The sequence below is a fragment of the Hyla sarda genome, chromosome 1 (genome assembly GCF_029499605.1).
Source record: "Hyla sarda isolate aHylSar1 chromosome 1, aHylSar1.hap1, whole genome shotgun sequence".
Taxonomy (NCBI): Eukaryota; Metazoa; Chordata; class Amphibia; order Anura; family Hylidae; genus Hyla; species Hyla sarda.
This window is the reverse complement of record NC_079189.1, coordinates 268,932,483-268,959,219: the sequence shown is the minus strand read 5'-3', so window position 1 is coordinate 268,959,219 and position 26,737 is coordinate 268,932,483. Positions and strand designations below refer to the sequence as shown.

General features: G+C 41.7%; 1 protein-coding gene across 3 annotated transcripts in view; it reads right to left on the bottom strand.

Moving 5' to 3' along the window:
• Window positions 1-26,737, bottom strand: part of LOC130368457 (syncytin-A-like) — a 68,653-nt gene that overhangs the window by 16,519 nt on the left and 25,397 nt on the right. The window contains exon 1 of one of the 3 annotated variants that reach the window (XM_056572164.1): window positions 2,928-3,128. The exons of 1 other annotated variant lie outside the window; for it this stretch is intronic. In XM_056572164.1, the coding sequence (XP_056428139.1) occupies window positions 2,928-3,029 (102 nt within the window). In that variant the 5' untranslated portion in view covers window positions 3,030-3,128. Of the gene's footprint in view, window positions 1-2,927; window positions 3,129-26,737 lie in introns of those variants that run through there. One more of the 3 variants, XM_056572145.1, reaches the window with a different exon arrangement.

Genomic DNA, 26,737 nt, shown 5'->3' with positions numbered 1-26,737 from the left:
AGATCCCGAAGTCTGTGCACAGAATTTATCAAGAGCTGTGCGCCATTTGATAAATTAGGTGCACAATAGACCAGACTAACCCTCTGTAGTTTGGTCTATATTGATGCGGGACATAGACAACTTTGATAAATATTCCCCAATGTCTCTATTGCCCTGACCAGCCACTGTATCCAACACTTAATCGCAAAGGCAAACCATGTGAAGAACAGCGTGACACCGCCGTGCCCTGCACTGTTGATGTTGATGATGATCAATGTTGACATTTCTATTAAGCATGTATTTAGCTAGTGCTAAACATACAAAAATGTAAGGCCCAAACCTAGACGCATCAATAAGCCAAGTAATGAACGACTTAAAGCCTACTGGAACTGAGGAACTTCAAAATGGTAAATCTACCACCTGGGATAGTCAGTCAATTCCAACAGCCGGTGGTCAGTTTCCAAAGTTCCCTGTTTCTGCTAGTCCTTGGCAATATTCCTTTTATTACTGGTCTGGTATCAACAATAATGCTGGGAGAGTAACTCAAGGATAGCCACATGTTTCCTACAATACACAGTCAATATATGGAGACCATATAGTGGCTGAATGACACAGCCTGGAGGTGGCTGAAGCATGAGGAGACCATATAGTGTCTGAATGGCACAGCCTGGAGGTGGCAGCAGCATCAGGAGTCCTGAAAGTGACCCTGTGACAGAGTGGTGCGGTGGGTGGCAATACCAGTACCTGGTTATGAAGGTGGCTGGAATGTTTGAAACTCGGGAACAGTGCCTTAAATCTGTTTGGCACTACCCATATTTGTGCAGTGTTGGTGTAGCACCATGATCAATCTACTCTGATGCATCACACATTGGTGGGTGGAAATCCTGGCTGATCCATGCCTGATTCATCTTCACAACGGTCAGTCTCTCCACATTTTTCGTGTACAAACGAGTTCTCCTTTGGCCCCCGCCGCACTAAACACCCTGATGCCACACTACTGGCCGGGCAGGACAGCTTTTCCAGGGAAAACTCTGCAAGTCGCGGCCACAAATCAAGTTTGGCTGCCCAGATGTCCAGCGGATCTTCAAGGTGTGTTGGCATGGGCATGTCAAGGTATGCCACCACCTGCTGGTTCAGGTCCTGCTCCATGTCTACCTGCTGCTGATAAGTTGCTTCACTATGCGGGTGAAGAAAGATACTCATCAACTCATCAACGACTGTAGACTCAGGCTGATGCTTGCTCCTGCCACCCCACCCCTCCCCAGCAGCCATGGCAGTGGAAAGTGAGCGCAGAGGGCACCCCGAGTAAGACCTGCTAGTTGATGGACGATGGCGCCGATAGGCATCAGCCAACTGACTACATAGGATCTCTCTGTAGGAGGTCAGTTTGTGCTCCCTCTCAGTGCGTGTAAAAAAGGCACCCATTTTGTGCCGGTAGTGAGGGTCCAATAAGGTGGAGACCCAGAAGTCATCCCGCTGCTGATTGGTAACAATTCGGCTGTCACTACGCAAGCAAGTGAGCATGCATTCTGCCATTTGTGCAAGTGACTCGAAGGGACTCCCTGCCTCCATCTCCACTGCATACTGCCACGGTGTGTCTGGGTCCTCTGTCTCGCCTTCCTCATAACCCTCTAGCTCCTCTAGTTCATCATCTCCTTCTCTCCTGTCAGATGACTAGAAACACCGCCCATCTCATCAAACGTAAACTGTGCTCCAGTGTGCCCCTCCTCCTCCAGTGCAGCCCCCACAGTGATCATGTGGCCGTGAGATGTCGGCGCAACGTCTCCATTGCCCTGACCAGCCATCGTTTCCTACACTTGTTGTAGGACATGAAGCAGTGGAATGACGTCGTTCCTCCCGTAATCCTGGTGACTTACGTATAATGTGGCTATCTCAAAGGGCCTGAGCAAACGGCAGGTGTCACATTTGAGCGGCCACTGGTTCACATTGAAGTTACACACGAGATTACCCCTATCCGATTGGATCATCAAGAAATCGGTGATGGCTTTTCTCTGTTTGTACAGTCGGTCCAAAATATGCAGGGTAGAATTCCAACATGTGGCAACATCACAAATCAGACTATGTTGGGGGATACCATTCTGATGCTGCAGCTCAAGGAGGGTGTGCTTTGCGGTGTACGAGTGGCAGAAGTGCATGCATATTTTCCTTCCCATTCTTATGATGTCTTGCAAATGGGGGGAATACTTCAGGAACTGCTTGACAACCAGATTTAAGACATGTGCCATGCAGGGCGCCCCTCCTTGTCGCAGCGTGGCCACGATGTTCTTCCCGTTGTCGGTCACCATGGTTCCCATTTCCAGTTTTCATGGAATAAAACAGGACTTCAGGAAAAAAAACAGGATTATATGTAAATACAAGACGCTCCTATCATGCTTTTAGATCTTCATTTACTGATCAGCAGCAAAAGAAATATTATGAACAAAATACAAGAAAAAACTTAGTAGGCACAGGTATGGCGTAGCCGAACATGCTACAGGTATTAACCAATCAATGAACAGTATCAGATATAACAGTGACAGTTAGTCTAGGATCGTCCTTCTTCTTTTGCTGCTCAGCAGCTGTTAACAGATAAGTCCTTGTCTTAACAGTATATTTTCCTTAATATCCATATTTCCTTGATATTTCACTTAACCATTTTATTTAACCATTTTATTTAACTTAACCATTTTATTTAACTTATTTACATATTGTATATGTATTATTTTTCATTACTTTTCTTAATTTCATAAATATGACATATTGTCTTTTCTTTCATAATTTTTTCCTTATAATACGTTGGTGTATCTCCTCTTTATTCACCCCCCTCACTCGATATATCGGTATACCGACCTCCGGTGTTTCCCGCTTCACCTATATTATATTTATTCCTACTTTAATTGGTTCTCATATTAATCTCAATATCTTTTCTTGCTGTATACATAACTTACCTTGCCGATATCTCCGGTCATCATTCCGGGCTTTCTTCTCCGATAATTCTCCCCCTGCGCTCCGTTTCGCCATCTTCTTTTCTTCCGCGTCATCGCCGCCATCTTCTCTCAACTCCCGGAAGTCTTGCGATACTTCAGCAGAGTGGTCCTCACTTGCTGTTGGGGGGGAATCCTGTCACTCCGTCAGGTTCCCTCAGAGACGCAGTACTGCCTCCCTGTTGCTCCCGTACCTCACGGTGATTGGCTTATAATTAGTTACTTTGTGTAATTAATTTATACTCATTATTTCGGCATTACTGAGTGTTTACTGACATCTAGTGGCAGAAATACCAAATTGCTTTTATAAAAGAAAACATTTTTCTGCCTATTTTCTGCTTGTGATTATCTCACAGCATCTCCTCTCAGTAGTGCATTATCCTGTTTTTAAAAAAATTTAAAAAAACATATTACTGTTTTTTTTCCCAAATCTGAGTTATAAAGATCTTGATATTTATTCATTGATATCCCTAAAGCTCAATCAGCTAATACTGAGGCGAATAACAATGACCACCTTCAGAATTTGGTGGATAATTCAGTGGCCAGATCCGTACAGAGTGCCATGTTATCTGCAGTTACTGTCTTGCAAGATAGTATACAGAAATCAATTTCCCTGCCACTGGCCCACCCCTCCACCTCTAATCCCAAAACACCCGGTGATCTTTATTTCACACCAGAAACGTCAGTTTCTTTGGCGGATTTAGCCAAAGGGTTTAATGTCCCTAAGAAGGCTGCTTCTAAAAAACGACATACAAATGACGGCACTGCTCCCCCTTCCTAAAAAACTATTTAAAGGAGGTCGCCAAGATAAATCAAAAAACAGACCTATCATAGGTCATAATAAATGTGCTTCAAAACCGCACACATTACCCTCTGCCCAAGAGGAGGTATCTGATAAAAGGGTTCATAAGACCTCTAAAAGGAATAAACCAGATTCTTTTACAAAAGCGAATTCTGATGATTCTTCAATTCTCAGGCTGAGGAAATTGTTGATTCTTTTGATTACCTTTCACAAGAGAGCGGTGAAATAAATGATGACCCTGATTTTCTGGAAGATGACCCTTCTGAGGAATCGGATCTTTCCTCTTTTGACCCAGCCCTCATTCAACATCCCAGATCTGGGGAATGGTTACCTAACCCCATAGTCGCTAAATTACTCTCTATTAGAGTTAACAAGGGCATGGATAAAGTCACTCGCAGTAAACTAAAGGCAGAGTGCCCTCACCCTACACTTCCCCATTTATCCTCAATAATTCCAGAACTGGATCCAGTTCTGCATGCATTTTTAATGAAAACTGGAAAAAATCCTAAAAAAAGGTATTGATAGGAGTTTTAAGTCCTGCCAGGACAGACTCCTAGATATTCTCGGTCCCTTATCAAAAATCTTAGACATGGTAGAAGAATCTTCTAATTCTAATAAACCAATTGAAGTTGAGGTTTTAAAAGGCTGGGCACAACGTGCCGTATGTTTTTTGGGCAACGCAAACACGGCCCTTTCCACTGAGCGTAAACGCTTTGTACTAATGAGGATCGACCCCCAATTAACAAACTTAGCATCCAATGGACCTACTCACCCCACTGAGGGGGAAGATTTTATTAATCAAATGGGCAAATACGTTGGACTTTTTTCGTCCACTAATAAAGCTCAGACAAGTTTGAAAAAAGTTTTCTCCAATAGGGTTTTTGGTAGGGACGGAAAAGGAAGGAGCCGCTCTTCCGGACGCTATCTTCCCACTAGACAACAGTCAAGAGGCTCCTTTCAACATCAATTCCAGCCTTACCAGCCATCATATGTTACCCAATCACCCAACCCCACACCGTTTTTCCCCTAACGGGCAAGATCCTGGCGTCCAAGAGGACAACGTGGAATCCAGCGTGCTAAACCAACTACAGGTAAGTCTTCCCATTTACTTCCACAATCTTCCATTGGGAGGGAGACTCACATTTTTTTACAAACTGGACTACAATTACATCAGACTCTTGGATCCTGAATACAGTATCAGGTTTCCAAAAAGAGTTGCTCTCTCCTCCCGTACAACACACCCTACCCCACCCTATCCGTTTTTCAACTACAGACCTAGATCTGATCAATCTGGAAGTAACAGAACTCATTGCAAAGAAAGCAGTTATATCTGTTCCTCTAAATTCCCCAGGTTTTCTCAGCAACCTATTTCTGGTACAAAAGAAAGACGGAGGTCACAGACCAGTGATCAATTTAAGACTACTCAACAATTTTGTTGTGTATCGACACTTCAAGATGGAAGGCATCCATCTTTTGAGAGATATTCTACTAAAAGACGACTGGTTAGTCAAGATAGACCTAAAGGATGCTTACCTAACCGTCCCGATTCATCCATCCTCCCAAATTTTTCTCCAATTTCTTTAGGACAATCAAAAGTGGCAATTCACCTGCCTTCCCTTCGGACTCTCATCAGCCCCATGGTGCTTCACAAAACTTCTGAAGCCCATAGTTGCTCTACTCAGGAGTCGAGGTGTTCGACTGATTATCCACCTGGACGACATTCTCATCATGGCTCAGTCCAAAAATCTTCTTCCAACTCACAGAGATTGGACTCTATCTCTTCTGTCCAACCTGGGTTTTCTGATCAACTTCAAAAAATCCACTCTTCTACCATCCCAAGAGCTGGAGTTCTTGGGTTTCATGATCAATACTTGATCATCCACTCGGAGTCTTCCTCAGAAGAAACTCAAAACTATTCGGAAGGAAATTCGCCAAATCCTTCGCAAAGATCTTATTTCTCTCCATACTATAGCTCGGATTGTGGGTCTTCTTTCAGCTTCCATTCAAGCTGTATTTCCAGACCCTCTCCATTATCGAGCCCTACAACAACTGGAAATTCGTCATTTGAGAGAAGGTCTGGGATACTCAGACGAGATTCGCCTCTCTCCAGACGCCAAAGAAGAGCTTCTTTGGTGGCTAGCTCACATCCAAACCTGGAATGGAAGAACAATCTTCAATCCAAATCCGGATATTGTCATAGAATCAGACTCAAGTCTTTCCGGTTGGGGAGCGCGTTGTGGTTCCCTCTCTACTGGAGGGAAATGGTCTCCTTCCGAATCCCATCTTCATATCAACTGCTTAGAACTTTTAGCTGGGTCCTTCGCACTAAAGAGCTTTGTGAAGAATTCCTCGCACTGTTGTGTTTTACTTCGCATGGACAATATTTCTGCAGTCCAATACATAGATGGGATGACTTCAAAAGATCTTGCAGAAATTGCCAAAGATTTCTGGCATTTTTGTCTAGACAAACATATAACTCTGAAAGCAGAATACCTGCCTGGCATATCCAATTCAATCGCAGATTAGAATTCTCGTTTTCTAACAGACTCCAGTGACTGGAAACTTCTTCCTTCCATTTTTCTGGAAATCAATCATTTGTGGGGTCCTTGTCATCTAGAGATGTTCGCTTCTCGACTGAATTGTCAGATCCCCCAGTTTTTCAGTTGGAGACCAGATCCAGAGGCATTAGGAATAGATGCATTTCTCCAACATTGGCCGCAGGAAATTCTTTACGCGTTTCCTCCCTTCAACCTAATTCCTCCAGTCCTTCTTCAAACTTCAATCCGGAAATCTACTATGGTTTTGATTGTTCCTTGGTGGCCAACCCAATCATGGTTTCCCCAATTGCTTCAACTTCTAACAGATTATCCACGTATCCTCCCATCCATTCCGAATCTCCTTCAGGATCCCTTTTCATCCTCTAATTTTATCAGATCAACTAATCTTATTAGCTTGCCTCATTTCCGGCATACCAGAACGTCATCTTCACTTTCTATCACAACTAGAGAATTACTCTAAGACGCTTGGGCTCCAGGAACCGGATCTGCTTGCAGATCAGCCTGGAAAATTTGGATTCATTGGTGCTCTCAACGGGATTTGGATCCCTTACAAACCTCTCTTTCAGACATCCTGAATTTTCTTTCAGATTCTTTTGATGCTGGTAAAGCTTATAGAACTATCAATCTTTACTGCTCTGCCATTTCAGCTAATCATTCTCTTATTGATTCTGTCCCCATTGGGCGTCATCCTCTTGTATGTAAACTTTTAAAAGGTATACGCTTTAGACGCCCTCCTTTACCTAAGTACAACTCTACTTGGGATGTAAATATTCTTTTGAATTTTTTCCTTTCTTGGGAGGACAATGATTTAAACTACTTTCTTTTAAACTTACGGTTCTTTTATGTCTTATTGCCATCAAACGAATATCGGACGTTAGAGCCCTTGATGTTTCTAGGAGACAACATTCTCCAGATGGAGTTGTTTTTACAGTCTATTGCCGCACCAAAACTAATTTACATTCCGTCTTCTATCCTTCTTTTCCTCAACAACACAAACTATGTGTAGTTCGCTGTTTACGATCATACAAATCTAGAACTGAATCTCTTCGATACCCGTCATCTTCACAACTTCTCATTTCCTTTTGTAAAACCCATAAACCGGTCTCTTCTACTACATTGGCCAGATGGGTTAAATTGACTATGGCTATGGCTGGCATCGATACCTTTATCTTTGGAGCTCACCCTACTAGAGGGGCCGTAGCAACTAAATTATTTCAATCAGGTGCCTCCCTTTCTGACATCATCAAAGCGGCCAATTGGTCCTCTGACTCCACATTCAAAACATTCTATTTCAGACCTGATGCACATGTTTCTATGACATTGTTATGATAGATTTATTGATATATAAGGTTTACATATTTAGCTTTAAACTAGCATGATAGGAGCGTCTTGTATTTACATAAAATTTAAGATTTTCCTATCCTTGGTGAGGGAAAATATAGATTTTATTAAAGACAAGACGCGAGTATCATCCCTCCCAATGAACCCATCCCTTTCACTTCTCAATATTTTGTATCCACAGCCACTTAAGAAGATTCTTCTCGGAATTTCCATGTTCATCACGAAAAATTCCTTTATTACTAGACTTGAATCTTATTCATCTTTTTCATCTTATTTCATCATGTTTAGAGAACTTATCTTCTGAATTCTACACATTCCTACGGATACCAAGTTTTTTTTATTGGAGACTATTTTCAGGTTCCAGTTGTTATACCACGATTCTAACTTCAAATGGACTGTTCATCTTCGCTCAAAAGAAGAAGGAAGATCCTAGACTAACTGTCACTATTATATCTGATACTGTTCATTGATTGGTTAATACCTGTAGCATGTTTGGCTACGCCATACCTGTGCCTACTAAGTTTTTACTTGTATTTTGTTCATAATATATTTTTTTGCTGCTGATCAGTAAATGAAGATCTAAAAGCATGATACTCGCATCTTGTCTTTAATAAAATCTATATTTTCCTTCACCAATGATAGGAAAATCTTCAATTTTCGGCGCTGACCATGGAGAAGATATCGGAGCACAGGTAAGAGAATGAGGTTTATTAGCAGCGCGTTTCACCGCGCTTGCGCGGCTTCATCAGGCTTAACACACGGCAGTTGTACAAGGGTTATATACCCACACGGGATTAACCCATAAAGTGCATAATTAAAATATAATACAGACCATAAAAAATGGACAATATAAAATCTATAAATAACAATGATCATACATATACATTTATAACACTTAACACTGATCATAGTAAAGTATTAATTACAACCGTAGATATCAGAAAAAATATAAATAAAATAAATAATGAAACAAAAATAATAATAAAACCAATAACCGCATGGTGTGAGTTAGGTAATAAATCTAGACTGAGAGTGAGGTTCCCACAGGGCGTATCCAATTTAACCAGATGGTTTGTAAAGTGAACTGCAAGGTTTACACAGGGAATATCAGACAGGGGAAAAAATAGGAGTTAACAAGGAAATAAAAACAGGCTGGAAAAACGTTTAGTATAAATAGGGTCCCAAAAGTAAAATTTATCATCAACAAGTATATCCAATTTTAACCAGAGGGTATAGAAATAATGCGCACGGTTTGAATAAGAATTATCAAGTAGGCGCAAGTAATATATTAAATATAAATAAAAAAATATGGAAAAAATATATATACATATACATATAAATTATATATTAAAAAATAAAATATAATTAATAAGATCAACGGGTATTTTCAATTGTCTCATTCAAATCGTGCGGAAATAAAGTCGCTAACTTATGAATCCAGAAACTCTCACGGTTTATTAAACATTGGAACCTATTTGAATTATTTTTAGGAACCGATTCCAAAATAATCAAATTTAAAGAATCTATGCAACTATTGTGATTTAATAAAAAATGTTTAGAAATACTGTGCAGCATGTACCCATCCCATGTCTGATATTCCATCTGTGACGATTCATACGTGCCCGAACTGTTTGCACAGTGCGGCCCACATATTGCAAACCGCACTGACAAGACAGTAGGTATATGGCAAAATTGGTGTCGCAGGTAAGATTACCTTTGACTTTATATTCTTTAGGTGTATGCGCGGATTTAAATATAGTTGTAGGTTTGATTAAATCACAGCACATGCAACGAGATCTGCCGCACGGAGAGCTAATAGCCACCGTCTGAACTGTGTCCATCTAGATTTCAATTTACCAGGGGCAATTAAATTCTGTAAATTACGAGATCTTCTGAATGTAATGTTAGGAGTGGTGAGGAGAAGATTTTTAAGTATTGGGTCATTACACAAGATGGGCCAATGTTTAGATAATATTTTTCTAAATGTTAGTGGCTTTGTTATTAAAATTGGTAGTAAAGTTATATTTATGGTTAAAAGTTTTGGGAGATGATATATTATTTGTGGACGGTAATTTAGGAGTGACCAATTCCAATTGAGTTCTTCTTTTGACCTTTTTATAGGCATCGGAGAACAATTTATTGGGGTAACCTTTTTCTCGATATCGCCCCCTAAGGACAGCAGCCTGCGCATCAAAACTGTCATCTGATGTACAGTTATTTCTGATGCGCAGGTACTGGCCGTAAGGGACACCACGGAGCCAAATGGGATAATGTGCACTTTCATAGCTCAAAAAACTATTAATATCTACTTTTTTTTAAAAAAGTTTTAGTGTCCAAGATCGGATCTGGATATTTCCAGATCCAAAAATTGGATTACGTCCGTGGAATATTGCATAGTAAAATTGAGCACCCAAGAATTTTGATTTAATTCACTAACAAATTGTTCTGCCTGTGAAAAAGAGCCACTCCAATTTATAAATAAATCATCAATATATCTCCGAAATAAACAAACAAACTCAATAAAGGCAGGGGACTGTGCCATAACTAGGGACTCGAATCACCCCATAAATAGATTAGCATAACTAGGGGCAAAACGATTCCCCATGGCACAGCCCCTGGTCTGCCTATACAAAACTTCATTAAATGTAAAAATGTTGTGATCTAAAATAAAACGAATAGAATCTAACAAAAATGCGGATTGATCAGTGCTAAGTGTTGCATCATTCGAAAATGTATCATGTATGGCTGATAGACCCAAGTCTGTTTGGATATTTGAGTAGAGAGAGCAGACATCTAAAGTTAAAAAAGAAAAAGTGGGGGGTAAAATAATATTTAATTCATAAATTAACTGGGTAGAATCACGTAAATATGAGGATAAATTTAAGACATAAGGTTGTAAAAAAAAGATCAATAAAATGGGACAGGTTGGCTGTGAGAGAGCCAACACCTGAAATTATAGGGCGACCAGGGGGTTTAGTGGGATTCTTATGTAACTTAAGCAAATAATAAAAATGGGGAATATTATAGTGTTTAATATTTAGAAAAATATGCTCTCTCTTATTCAACAGACCAAGGTCCACAGCTTTCTGTATTAATGATGAATACATAATAAAATAAATAGTAGAGGGGTCACTCAATAAAATCGAATAATAGCTTCTGCTATGTAGTCATCACGATCGAGTATTACAGTACCACCCCCCTTCTCAGCGGGGCGGACAACTAGTTCACTATTATTTTGTAGTGATCTAATGGCATTTCTTTCTGCTGTAGAAATATTATCTTTGTCTTTATATATATAATAGACCTCTCACATAAAGAATTAAAATCTTTATTTACCATAGAATAAAATGTTTCTAAATAGTTTCCTCTATGATGTAAAGGATAGAAGTTAGAAACAGGATTAACCTGGACATGTTTAACCTCAGGGGTAATAAATGTAAAATTAGAAGCTACTGTAACTGAAATATCATGATGTTGTTCTACATTAGTTTTTTTTTTCTCTATTAGAGAAAAATGTCAGTTTAAAGTTAATTTACGTATATAGTTATTCAAATCTAAGAATAACTGAAAATCATTGGGACGAGTAACTGGACAAAAGGACAAGCCTCTGGAGAGTAGACTAGTTTCAGACAACATATGCTTAGATAAATTTTAAAAAAATATATTTTTTATTTTTCAATTCCTGTTTGTGAAGAGGAGATAGGGTTGGGGGATCCCCTATGTTAAGAGGATCTACCACCTCTACATCCTCTGAATTAATTTTTCTTTTTTGTGATGGTTTGTCCAATAGAGGTGGAAAATACTGAGTGATGAGAGCATGTTGGGGATTTTTGAGGTCTAGAGATTGGGTTGTGTTCAGACTGCATAGGCGTGCGCACAGGGTGTGTCGGGTGTGCCCAGGCACACCCTAATCACCGCGGCCGTGGAGCAAAAGGGGCAGCTGCCCCGGGCCCTGTAATTCCTGGGGGCCCGAAAGCAGCTCGCCCCTTTTGCCCCATGGGCCCTGATAAAGCTGATAAAGGCTGGCGGGCCAGGCGTCAGGGGCCCGGCCAAAATGTTAGTGGGAGGTAGACCAGGGGGAAGGAGAGGGCCCGGGGGGGGGGGGGGGGGGGGTTTGCGCCGCACGTTACCTTTTTATGTTCGCCGCCGTCGTCACTCATCCCCAGGCAGCCAGTACCGCAATGGCTGTCTGGGAGATGGTCACGTGACGTGACGTGCGACGTCACGGGCGGCATCATAGAGAGGAGCGGAGCAGAGAGAGTCTCCCGCTCCTCTCAGTCCCCACACGGCCGCTTCCAGGATCCAGGCCGCATTAGGGGACCCACCGCCGGATATGTGAGTATGTATAATGTGTGTGTGTGGGGGTATTTATTATATAGTGTGTGTGTGTGTGTGTGTGTATGTGTGTATGTGTGTGTGTGTGTGTGTGTGTGTGTGTGTGTGTGTGTGTGGGGTGGGGTGGGGTGGATTATATAATGTGAGGGGGGATTTATTATATAGTGTGGGGGGGATTTATTATATAATGTGAGGGGGGATTTATTATATAGTGTGAGGGGGGATTTATTATATAGTGTGAGGGGGGATTTATTATATAATGTGAGGGGGGATTTATTATATAGTGTGAGGGGGGGATTTATAATATAATGTGAGGGGGGATTTATTATATAATGTGAGGGGGGATTTATTATATAGTGTGAGGTGGGGGGGATTTATTATATAATGTGAGGGGGGATTTATTATATAGTGTGGGGGGGATTTATTATATAATGTGAGGGGGGATTTATTATATAGTGTGGGGGGGATTTATTATATAATGTGAGGGGGGATTTATTATATAATGTGAGGGGGGATTTATTATATAGTGTGGGGGTGGGGGGGATTTATTATATAATGTGAGGGGGGATTTATTATATAGTGTGGGGGTGGGGGGGATTTATTATATAATGTGAGGGGGGATTTATTATATAGTGTGGGGGGGATTTATTATATAATGTGAGGGGGGATTTATTATATAATGTGAGGGGGGATTTATTATATAGTGTGGGGGTGGGGGGGATTTATTATATAGTGTGGGGGTGGGGGGGATTTATTATATAATGTGAGGGGGGATTTATTATTTAGTGTGGGGGGGATTTATTATATAATGTGAGGGGGGATTTATTATATCGTGTGAGGGGGATTTATATAATGTGAGGGGGGATTTATTATATAGTGTGGGGGTGGGGGGATTTATTATATAATGTGAGGGGGGATTTATTATATAGTGTGGGGGTGGGGGGGATTTATTATATAATGTGAGGGGGGATTTATTATATAGTGTGGGGGTGGGGGGGATTTATTATATAATGTGAGGGGGGATTTATTATATAGTGTGGGGGTGGGGGGGATTTATTATATAATGTGAGGGGGGATTTATTATTTAGTGTGGGGGGGATTTATTATATAATGTGAGGGGGGATTTATTATATAGTGTGAGGGGGATTTATATAATGTGAGGGGGGATTTATTATATAGTGTGGGGGTGGGGGGGATTTATTATATAATGTGAGCGGGGATTTATTATATAGTGTGGGGGTGGGGGGGATTTATTATATAATGTGAGGGGGATTTATTATATAGTGTGGGGGTGGGGGGGATTTATTATATAATGTGAGGGGGATTTATTATATAGTGTGGGGGTGGGGAGGATTTATTATATAATGTGAGGGGGGATTTATTATTTAGTGTGGGGGGGGTTTATTATATAATGTGAGGGGGGATTTATTATATAGTGTGGGGGGGATTTATATAATGTGAGGGGGGATTTATTATATAGTGTGGGGGTGGGGGGGATTTATTATATAATGTGAGGGGGGATTTATTATATAGTGTGGGCGTGGGGGGGATTTATTATATAATGTGAGGGGGGATTTATTATATAATGTGAGAAGGGAGGAAATTATGCATGTGAGGGGAGGATAATAATGATTATTATAATCCTCCCCTCACATATATGTAACATCTCTCCCTCACATGTATAATCTGATAATCCCCTCCTCACATTGATAATCCCTTCACATATAATCTGATTATGATATTATATATAGATATATATATATATATATATATATATATATATGTGAGGGGATAATCAATGTGAGGAGGGGGTTATCAGATTATACATGTGAGGGAGAGATGTTACATATATGTGAGGGGAGGATTATAATAATCACTATTATCCTCCCCTCACATGCATAATATGATAATCCCCTCCCCCGTACGTATCCTGTACTGATCCTGAGTTATATCCTGTATTATACTCCAGAGCTGTACTCACTATTCTGCTGGTGAGGTCACTGTGTACATACATTACATTACTGATCCTGTACTGATCCCGAGTGTGTGTGGGATGGGGGTGGGGGACCGGGGGGGACCCAAAAAAATTGCTTGCCCAGGGTCCAATCAAAATTAAAGACGGCCCTGTCCATTATACATACACTGTACAGCAATCATACAGCCATTATACTTACACTGTACAGCAATCATACCGCCATTATACATACACTGTACAGCAATCATACATCCATTATACATACACTGTACAGCAATCATACATTCATTATACATACACTGTACAGCAATCATACATCCATTATACATACACTGTACAGCAATCATACATTCATTATACATACACTGTACAGCAATCATACATCCATTATACATACACTGTACAGCAATCATGCATCCATTATACATACACTGTACAGCAAGCATGCATCCATTATACATACACTTTACAGCAATCATACATCCATTATACATACACTGTACAGCAATCATACCTCCATTATACATACACTGTACAGCAATCATACCTCCATTATACATACACTGTACAGCAATCATACCTCCATTATACATACCTCCATTATACATACACTGTACAGCAATCATACCTCCACTGTACAGCAATCCTACATCCATTATACATACACTGTACAGAAATCATACCTCCATTATACATACACTGTACAGCAAGCATACCACCATTATACATACACTCTACAGCAATCATACCTCCATTGTACATACACTGTACAGCAATCATACCTCCATTATACATACACTGTACAGCAAGCATACATCCATTATACATACACTCTACAGCAATCATACCTCCATTATACATACACTGTCTGTGACTGTACAGCAATCATACATCCAATCCATTATTAATGGATTGGATGTATGATTGCTGTACAGTCACAGTGTATGTATAATGGATGTATGATTGCTGTACAGTGTATGTATAATGGATGTATGATTGCTGTACAGTGTATGTATAATGGAAGTATGATTGCTGTACAGTGTATGTATAATGGATGTATGATTGCTGTACAGTGTATGTATAATGGAGGTATGATTGCTGTACAGTGTATGTATAATGGAGGTATGATTGCTGTACAGTGTATGTATAATGGAGGTATGATTGCTGTACAGTGTATGTATAATGGAGCCTCCAATCCAAAAAAAAAGCCTCCAATCCAAAAAAAAGGTTTTAATAAAGTTTTTCATTTTGTTTGTATTGATATTTATGAGTGTAGGTCTGGCAAGAGTGTGTGTGTGTATATATCACACACGCGTGCGCTGCGTGAGTTTGTGCTTTAGGGTGCACACCCTAATGCAATAGGCTGCGCACGCCTATGTCAGACTGTGTGTTGTAAACGCAGTTTGTTGCAATAGTGGAGGGGTCTTCACCCCGAGTGTTGTGTGAACAACATGGACAGGAGAAGGGCATGAGACTAAAAAAGAAGAAGACGAAGAAACAGAGGACAGTGTGGGGGCTTCAAAAATGTGTTCTTCGATAACAGTAGTATTGACCCGTTCAGGACCCATGACGTAACGTTACGTCCAGACACCCTGGGTCTTAAGGACCCATGACGTACAGTTACGTCATGGGCAGTTCCGGTCCCCGCCGTGCAACGGGCGGAGATCGGACAGGGATGCCTGCTGAAATCATTCAGCAGGCATCCCGTGCAAATGCCCAAGGGGGTCATCAGACCCCCCCATGTCGGCGATCGCGGCAAATCGCAAGTGAATTCACACTTACGATTTGCGCGATTCCGGGTCATTACGGGTCTATAGTGACCCGGTGACCCGGAATGTAAGGGGTATCGCGGGTGTCTAAGACACCCAGGATCCCCCTAAAGCGATAGGAGTGAGGAGGCATGGGTGCCACCCCTCCTATCCCTGCTATTGGTGGTCTAGACGCGACCACCAATAGCAGATCGGGGGTTTACTTTAGTTTTCCCCATCCTGCCCTCCCACAATAGGCGGGGCAGGACGGGGAAACAACAGGGACAGGCGCCAAAGATTCACTTACCGATCCGGTCGGGCGACGGAGGCTGCAGGCTACGGAGAACGGCGGTCTGCGATGACGTGCGGCTGGATCCAACAGACGCCAGTGAGTTGCCTAGCAACATCTGGAGGGTACAGTTTGAGACCATTATACAGTGGTCTCTAACTGTAGCCCTCCAGATGTTGCAAAACTACAACTCCCAGAATGCCCAGACAGCTGTTTGGGCATGCTGGAATATGTAGTTTTGCAACAGCTGGAGGGCTACAGTTTGACACCACTATATAGTGGTCCCTAAACTGTAGCCCTCCAGATCTTGCAAAACTACAACTCCTAGCATGCCCAAACAACTGTTTGCTGTCAGGGCATGCTGGGAATTGTAGTTTTGCAACAGCTGGAGGACCACAGTTTGGAGATCACTAAAACTGTAGCCCTCCAGATGTTGCAAAACTGCAAATCCCAGCATGTCCAAACAGCAATCAGCTGTCTCGGCATGCTGGGAGTTGTAGTTGCGTACCTCCAGCTATTGCATAACTACATCTCCCAGCATGCCCTTCGGCGATCAGTACATGCTGGGAGTTGTAGTTTTGCAACAGCTGGAGGCAGACTGGTTGGAAAATACTGAGTTAGGTAACAGAACCTAACTGAAGGCTCTCCAACCAGTGTGTGTTTCCAGCTGTTGCAAAAGTACAACTCCCAGCATGCACGGTCTGTCAGTACATGCTGGGAGTTGTAGTTTTGAAACAGCTGGAGGTTTGCACCCCCATGTGAACGTACAGGGTACATTCACACGGGCAGGCTTACAGTAAGTTTCCTGTTTCAAGTTTGGGCTGCGGCAAATTTTTCGCCGCAGCTCAAACTCCTAGCGGGAAACTCACCGTAACATGTCAGTGCGAATGTACCCTAAAAACCATACACTACACTACACTAACACATAATAAAGGGTAAAACACTACATATACACCCCTCACACTGTCCCCCCCCCCCAATAAAAATTAAAACCGAATTGTATGGCAGTGTTTTCTCATTACATTCCTCAAGGGGTCTAGTTTCCAAAATGGTATGCCATGTGTTGTTTTTTTTGCTGTTCTGGCACCATAGGGGCTTCCTAAATGCGACATGCGCCCCAAGCAAAATTTGCTCTCAAAAAGCCAAATGTGACTCCTTCTCTTCTGAGCATTGTAGTGCACTTGAGGTCAACTTATGGGGTACCTACATACTCAGAAGAGATGGGGTTACAAATTTTGGGGGGTATTTTCTGCTATTAACCCTTGCAAAAATGTGAAATTTGGGGGGAAACACACATTTTAGTGAATATTTTAAATTTTTTTACATATGCAAAAGTCGTGAAACACCTGTGACAAGGGGTCTAGTTTCCAAAATGGTATGGCATGTGTTGTTTTTTTTGCTGTTCTGGCACCATAGGGGCTTCCTAAAGGCAACATGCCCCCCAAAAACCATTTCAGAAAAACATATTCTCCAAAATCCCCTTGTCGCTCCTTCGCTTCTGAGCCCTCTACTGCGCCCGCCGAACACTTTACATAGACATATGAGGTATGTGCTTACTCTAGACAAATTGGGCTACAAACATAAGCATAAATTTTCTCCTTTTACCCATTGTAAAAATAAAAAAATTGGGTCTACAAGAACATGCGAGTGTAAAAAATGAAGATTGTGAATTTTCTCCCTCACTTTGCTGCTATTCCTGTGAAATACCTAAGGGGTTAAAATGCTGACTGAATATCATTATGAATAGTTTAGGGGGTGCAGTTTTTATAATGGGGTCATTTGTGGGGTATTTCTAAGATGAAGACCCTTCAAATCCACTTCAAACCTGAACTGGTCCCTGAAAAATAGTGAGTTTGAAAATTTTGTGGAAAATTGCTGCTGAACTTTGAAGCCCTCTGATGTCTTCTAAAAGTAAAAACTCATCAATTTTATGATGCAAACATAAAGTAGACATATTGTATATGTGAATCCAAAAAATTTTTTTATTTGGAATATCAATTTTCCTTACAAGCAGCGAGCTTCAAAGTTAGAAAAATGCAACATTTTCAAATTTTTCATCAAATTTGGGGATTTTTCACCAAGAAAGGATGCAAGTTACCACAAAATTTTACCACCATGTTAAAGTAGAATATGTCACGAAAAAACAATCTCGGAATCAGAATGAAAGGTAAAAGCATCCCAGAGTTATTAATGCTTAAATTGACAGTGGTCAGATGTGCAAAAAATGGCCGGGTCCTACAGTGAAAATTGGCTGGATCCTTGGGGCGCATGCGCGCAGCTCACGCGAGAGGACGCATGTAGTGTGAGCTCCATGCTGACCGCGACTATACAGCCTCTCTAAGCTCCCATATCGGGCTCCTCTGAGTTAGAACTTACCCTGCCGGGTGGGGGAATATGCCGCGATCCCAGAAGGGCACAAAAAGGCAGAATTCGCAACGGCTCTCGCAGTCTATACCTGATATCTTCAGAACAAGCCGATGCTCCAAGATGGCGAAGCCACGCTGCAGCTCTCCAGCGGAGCATTCAGAGGAGGAGTCGCAAGGCCCTACAGACTTGTCGCCTAACTCGATGTTCTGGAACATAAAGCTCCTCTTTCAAACTGAATTGTCTAAGGCGGTGGCAGACCTATCCTCCCAGCTGAAAGACTTGGGGCAGAGAGTAGCTGACTCTGAAGCGCGGATTGACGACCTGGCTGACGCCATTGAAGCTGATCGCCATGACCTGGAGGATCACACTGCGCAACTACAGGCCCTCGAGCTGAAACTTGAGGACTTGGAGAACCGTTCACGCCGCGCTAACTTACGGATCCGTGGTCTCCCGGAGGAGGTGACTGACTTTACTAAGGTGATCTCTTCCCTCTTTTACGCATTGGCCCCGCAGCTGGAACCAGAACTATTGCGCTTTGACCGCAAACATAGAGCCCTGACCAGGCCCAAGAACCCTGACTATCCGAGGGATATAATACTTAAACTGCATTATCCTGAGGTGAGAGACACCATCCTGCAGGCGGCCAGAAACACCCCAGCGTTTCTGGGGTCCCTCCATCTGTGCGCATTTTTTCGGATCTGGCCCCCTCCACCCTAGCTAGGCGCAGGGAATTCCGCACCATTATCCTTACACTTCAAAAAGAAGGCATACGCTACCGGTGGGGGTTCCCTTTTTCCTTAATATTCCAGGCTAGTGGTCGCACACACAATGTCCATACTGTGCTGGAAGCCAAAGAAATTCTTTCACATGCCCACATAACTTTGGTGGATAGTCCACCTCTACCTCAAAGGCCTGGACGGGTGAACCGAGAATGGTCTACTGTGGGGAGAGAGAAACGTAGACGCCCTGACCCTTTGCGAGAGGACCCTGCTACTTGATTGTCGTGGATTCTCCATTTTTTTATACAGTTGTTTGCTTATTGGACGCTAAGCTGTTGCCTTTCTACACTTTGTGAGCCGGGACTTTTGTTCTCCTTCTACACCCCCCATCCCCGCTGTTATTGATTTCTACAATTTTTCCATGGCGAGGCTAGATCGTGGTTCAGACTACTGCACCCCATCATCCCTTCGTGGGACATAGGAAGAATGCTGGGCGACTTGATAAGGCCGCCCGCCTTTCCTGTGATATGGACGTTTTTTTGTTTTCCTTTCTATTTTTTTTTCTTTTATGTTTGTTTGTTTTTTGTTTTCTGTTCCTATAGGTACGATGCACTTCTGTTTTTTGACGGCAAGCAGCCGCAATTGGTGCTGATGGCTGGTCTCCCTATCCATCTCTGGGTACTGATTATTGGGTGTGGTATGTTTGATGGCATGTCTCCTCTGGATTGGTGTTATGGCTAAGGTTCTCTCACATAACGTGCAGGGCTTCAACGCCCCAGGTAAACGTAGTAAGGCCTTTATAGATTACGTAAAATTGCACCCTGACATATTGTGTATCCAGGAAACCCATTTTACGCTTACCTCTAAACCGTCACACTTACACAGATTGTATTCTAGACATCATTGTTCGTCTTTCACGACTAAATGCAGAGGAGTCATGACCTTGTTTCATAACTCTTTCTCCTTCAAGGTACGGAGGGAGTTGGTGGATGGTGAGGGAAGATACCTAATACTGTTGGGTACATTGTATGACAAATCCTTATGTATTGTTAACTCTTACGCTCCAACGGACTCCCCTCTTATGTTTTTTTCCCGTTTATGTTCACTTCTTGAGACACTGTCGTACGATATGCTGATTTGGGCCGGAGATTTTAACATGATAGTTAATGGTAAACTGGATAGATCTAATTCAGCCCCTTTTCGTAGGTCGGGGTCTCAACATCGCCTTCTGCAGCAATTGTTTGTATCCCATGACTTAGCAGATAGTTGGAGAGAACATAACGGGGTATCTAGGGGTTACTCATATTACTCGCCTGCACATGGTCACTATACCAGGATAGACTGGATATTGGTCCATACCCGCATGTTACCTCAGATGTTGTATGCACGTCATGTTCCCTCGGTGTGGTCAGATCATGATATGGTGTTAGCTGCTTTTAACTTGATACCCTCCTTTACATACCCGTTTAGATGGCGCCTGAATGAAGCATTGCTGACCATGCCGAGGGTACACCAACAACTAGATACTGACCTGAAATTTTTTTTCGATACCAACACAATCCCCGAGTCTTCCCCAGTATGGGTGTGGTTAACCCATGAATCTTATATGAGAGGCCGTATCATATCCCTAGCTAGTGGACTGAAACGAGACCGCACTGCTACCCAAATAGCTTTGGAATGTAGATTACAGAGACTGACGTATACTCATCAACAAGACCCATCTCTTTACCTTTATCATTCCATTAAGGAGACCCGCTTGCAGCTGGATGCACTTCTATCTACCAAGGTTGAGAAAGCTGTCCGTTGGACAAAAGCGACCTATTACAGGTTAGCTAACAAACCCGACAAATTACTGGCGGCAATGCTCAAAAAAACCTCCTCTTTTAATAGAGTACATAGCTTGCAGCTCCGACCGGGTCTCCAAACTTCTCACCCCGATAAGATTTATACAGCCTTCCATACCTATTACTCTACTCTATATACAGTGCCTTCTTCTTCCCCTGCTCTTTCCTCCTCCCTTACTGACTTCTTCTCTTTAATTACTTTACCGTCATTGACACCAGACGCCAGGAAGTCTTTAAATGCTCCTTTTACAGTAGAGGAAATCGCGGACGCCATTGCCCAATTGAAGTCTGGTAAGGCCCCTGGGCCTGATGGCCTGACGGCAGCATACTTTAAAAAATTTGCACCATTGCTACTCCCTCATCTACTCACATTTTTCAATTCGCTTCGCATACAGACTACTATTCCATCTGAATTTCTAGATGCACTCATTACAGTTATCCCTAAACCGAACCAAGATCATTTAAGTACGGCCAATTATCGCCCAATATCGTTGTTAAATGTTGATGCGAAGCTCCTGACATCTTTGTTAGCAAAAAGATTAAATGCCCATCTTCCTACCCTGGTACATCAAGACCAGGTAGGATTTATCCCTAGCCGCCAAGCACCAGATAATGTTCGGAAAGTCATTGACCAAATACAGTGGGCGGGGACTACCACAACCCCTCTCATTGTAGTCGCCTTGGATATAGAGAAGGCTTTTGATTGTGTATCGTGGCCTTTTTTGTTTGCCACTTTACACAAGTTTGGCTTTGCTGGCCCATTTGTTTCTCTTCTACACCTTCTGTACTCCCCCCCGACTGCATATCTAAAGTTGCCATCTACCTCTCCCTGTCTGATTTCTATAGGCCGGGGTACTCGTCAGGGCTGCCCCCTGTCCCCAGCCCTTTTTGCATTAATTATGGAATCACTGGCACAAATGATTAGAGATCATCCTGATATTTCAGGTACCACTATCGGATCTTCAGAATATAAAGTGAACTTGTTCGCTGACGATTTATTGCTAACCCTTACAAACCCCCTCATTTCCCTCCCCAACCTTTTTAAGGTGCTGAACTCCTTTGCTCTGCAGTCAGGGTTGAGGGTCAACGTTACTAAATCTGAAATTATGTATTGTAATATATCGGAATCCTTGCAACACACCATTGAACGTACATTTCACTTTAAAAACGCTAATGCGGGTTTGCCCTATCTGGGCGTGAAACTTACCCCATCCATTTCATCATTGTATAGCACAAACTTTGTTCCTCTTTATAAATCTATTAGATCTGATCTGGCCAAGTGGAATTATCCTTACATTTCTTGGTTAGGTAGGGTGAACGTGATAAAAATGGTGGTTTTACCTAAGTTGTTGTATTTATTTAGAACACTACCTATACCTGTAGCAAAGCGTGATTTGCTTGCTTTGCAAAGAGACTCCTTTAATTATATCTGGTCGAACAAACGACCGCGTATTTCCAGGCGAATCATGCATTATAATAGGAAGTCGGGTGGCTTGTCGGTGCCTGATTTTCTTAAGTACTATTATGCTGCACGATTGGGTCAACTGGCACTGGTGAATGCTCTGGATAGAGCACCTCGCTGGACGAGACTGGAGGACTCCTTGTTGTCCCCTTATTCCTATGCATCCTTGATGTGGACCTCGAGCCCTATAGCTACGCTGGTCCCTACGTCAGCACAGATTGCCCTTTACTCATTGTCTCTCTGGCGTCTGGTTCGCTTCAAATTTCGCTTGCAATCCTTCGCTTCTCCTCTGACTCCTTTTCTTTGCAACCCTCTCTTTTTACCTGGTCTTACTCCCTCCCTTTTCCACTGGTGGATTGATAATAAACTGCTACGACTCTGACTTTTTTGACCATCGTTTGATGTACACATTAATGTCTCTCAAACGAAGATATGACATGCCTGATGGTGAATCCTTTAGAGCCCACCAGATATTTTCCTATTATCGTACTGTTATGGGTAACACGACTACACTACATCCTACTATGTATGAAGCTTTCATTCTCTATAGACCCATGGATGTCGGGCTCCTCTCCCTAGTGTATGCTCATCTTAATGATCCCTCTCCTGATCAGAAACTGCCCTTCATGTTAGCGTGGGAAGCGGACCTGCACCACACCTTGTCTTTACCCCAATGGAGGGAGGGTTGTGTGGTTTTGGGGAAGGGGAGTTGGCAAGTGACATTGATGGAGACAGCGTTGAAGGTTCTGCACCGTGTATACATGGTTCCCTCGCGACTTCATTCGATTTACCCCAATGTTTCCCCATTATGTTTCCGTGGGTGTGGTCAAAGGGGAACCATGTATCATATATGGTGGGGTTGTCCGGTGATGGTGGGCCTTTGGACGACTGTATTAGATCTTTTAGGCTCCCTTTTGGGTACTTATGTGTCACGTACCCCGGCTTTCTGCTTGCTTGGTACTAAGCCACAGAGAATGACCTTTGGTCACTTTCGTCTAGCTCAATTTATCTTGATGGCTACTAGAATTTATATAGCATCGCAATGGAAAAAACCCTCCTTAGACTTTGAGAAGGTAGTGGATAGAGTTAACCTCATTATGCTTAATGAAAAGTTATCTACTATTAGAGATGATGCTGTGTCCTCCTTTGATCGTTTGTGGGAACCGTGGTTATCTTCAACCCATTGTCCTAATGTCTGCAGTTTTTCGCTTTATTGATCTCCGTGTTGAGGGGTGGGAGGGACTCTATTGTTCATTGTCGGGGATGACCAGCCGTCAAACACCTTATACCTTTTTTCTGCCACTATGATTTTGTGCTGCTTATCATCGTGTTGTTAATGTCTAATGCATCACTTGTACCAATTGTTACTTTGTTTAAGGCCTAACTGGGCCGTCGGTTCCTTTTCATTATTTCCATGCTTTTCCTTACATGTTATCTGTAAGGCTGTCAATAAAGCATCTTTGTTTGACTCTTAAAATTGGCTGGGTCCTTAAAGGGTTAAGATGTGAAGTTTCATGTATAGTAAGAAGTGACGTATCAAGGGATATATCAACCTGATCGGGCACTATAGAGGGCGGTATTATATTATGTGTAATAGTTGGAAGAGAAGAATTAAGAATAAGTGGGGGAAGTAGAGGATAAACCATATTGGGGGCCGGTATTTCATTAATAATTGGTATCATTTTATCAATATTCGAATGGATTATTTGTTTAGGTGAACCTATAGGTATTACTGTATTCTGTTTGGCGGGTGTCACACCCTGTCTCTTTAAACCATCAGAGACAACACTGGGGACACCACCCACAGCTGTAGGTCTCTGAGTAGTAGAGGATTTATATGGATTTTTATATTGTTTGTGAAGTGTAGAGTTCATTATGGTCCGTGAATATTCAAATTTGCGTTCAGAATTAGTTGTAGCATGTTTAAATATCTGTGGGGTGTTGGAATTACATAGAACCTCGTCAGTAATCTCAATTCACTGGTCAGATGTAAGGACATCGATTTTGTTGTTATTCTTATGTATATTCGGTCTAGGCCATTAATGTACTTGTCCGCATTGGTAATCATTTCTATCGCAATTACATTTCGAGACCTTCTTATTAATAGTCTCAATTTCTAATTTTTGCAATCCAATCTCTGGTACTCGGCATGTCCAGAGAATTTAGACAACGGTAGTCTCAATTCATTGGCTCTAGTTTTGGCTTCACTAGCAGCAGTTTCCCTTTTAGTAACGAAACGTTCCATAAGACCCTGGGAACAAATTTCTGTGAATTCATCCCATTCTCTCGTGAATGTCTCATCCTCAGGAAAAGAAGATTCAAATGGTAATCTAAGGCCGCAGGGTGTAAACCTATCAGACAAATATCTGCGTAAAAATAGTACATCTATTGCATGTTGTAATTCAATCTTACAATATTTTTCATATTCATAAAACATATCCGACATAATCTTTAGATCTTTTTATGAAATATCGTCAGTCCCTTTCGGTTCTGTGCGAATGAGATCAACATTAGTTGACCCAATAAGTTGATTGATCAAAGAGTCCCGTACTGTATTACGATTAAGTAGATATTCCATAATGCAATGTTAGTATAAAACCTAATTAATAGGTATAAAGAAACAGTCACCGTAACCAGGAGGAGGTGATATTTGTGATCTGGATGGTAGGATAGTCATAGGCCCAATACAGGAAGCTGCACTGTTTCAAATGATTCCTGCTCTGGAATCCAGACTGAAGTCACGTCTGTAAGTCTGAAAAAGAAAAGAGGAAAGGCGCTCCCTGTGGAGTAAAGCCAGCACGAGGGTGAGGGTGAGGGTGAGGGTGGGGGAGGGGGAAGATAAAATATCCGTGCTCACCCTGCTGAGTTGTGTGAGGACATACACAACTATGCTGATTGCATGTGATTTTGAGGATCACAATCCTGTTGTCTGCAGCCTTCCTGGGGAATACGTGGTATAAAATAGGACTTCAGGAAAAAAACAGGATTTTCGGCGCTGACCATGGAGAAGATATCGGAGCCCAGGTAAGAGAATGAGGTTTATTAGCAACGCATTTCACCGCACTTGCGCCGCTTCATCAGGCTTAACACACGGCAGTTGTACAAGGGTTATATACCCACACGGGATTAACCCATAAAGTGCATAATTGAAATATAATACAGACCATAAAAAATGGACAATATAAAATGTATAAATAACAATGATCATACATATACATTTATAACACTTAACACTGATCATAGTAAAGTATTAATTACAACCGTAGATATCAGAAAAAATATAAATAAAATAAAATAAATAATGAAACAAAAATAATAATAAAACCAATAACCGCATGGTGTGAGTTAGGTAATAAATCTAGACTGAGAGTGAGGTTCCCACAGGGCGTATCCAATTTAACCAGATGGTTTGTAAAGTGAACTGCAAGGTTTACACAGGGAATATCAGACAGGGGAAAAAATAGGAGTTAACAAGGAAATATAACACAATTACCCCCAGAGCACAAGCCCTGGGGTACAGATATCCCTATTGGGAGGGGATTCCTTATAACATGACTTTTATTAGTATACGTTAATATGTAACTAAAACAAATGGTGCTCAAAAGTGAGTTTAAAAATACATGTACTATATGCCCATATATTTTTTTTTATTAATCGGTGGAACACCACTCTCTATATATCCTATTGTCGGGTAAATATGTAAGAACCCACAAGAAGGTCATATGTACATGTTCTTAAAAACAATCAGTGCCACCTCTACATGTTTCAGCGATAAATCGCCGTCATCAGGACTGGTGCCACACCTCCTGATGACGGCGATTTATCACTGAAACATGTAGAGGTGGCACTAATTATTTTTAAGAACATGTACATATGACCTTCTTGTGGGTTCTTACATATTTACCCCACAATAGGATATATAGAGAGTGGTGTTCCACCGATCAATAAAAAAAAATATATGGGCATATAGTACATGTATTTTTAAACTCACTTTTGAGCACCATTTGTTTTGGTTACATATTAACGTATACTAATAAAAGTCATGTTTTAAGGAATCCCCTCCCAATAGGGATATCTGTACCCCAGGCCTTGTGCTCTGGGGTAATTGTGTTATATTTAGTTCAGATCCCAGATTTCCTTTTGGGGACGTTTCTGATCAGTCTAACAAGGAAATAAAAACAGGCTGGAAAAACGTATAGTATAAATAGGGTCCCAAAAGTAAAATTTATCATCAACAAGTATATCCAATTTTAACCAGAGAGTATAGAAATAATCCGCACAGCTTGAATAAGAATTATCAAGTAGGGGCAAGTAATATATTAAATATAAATATA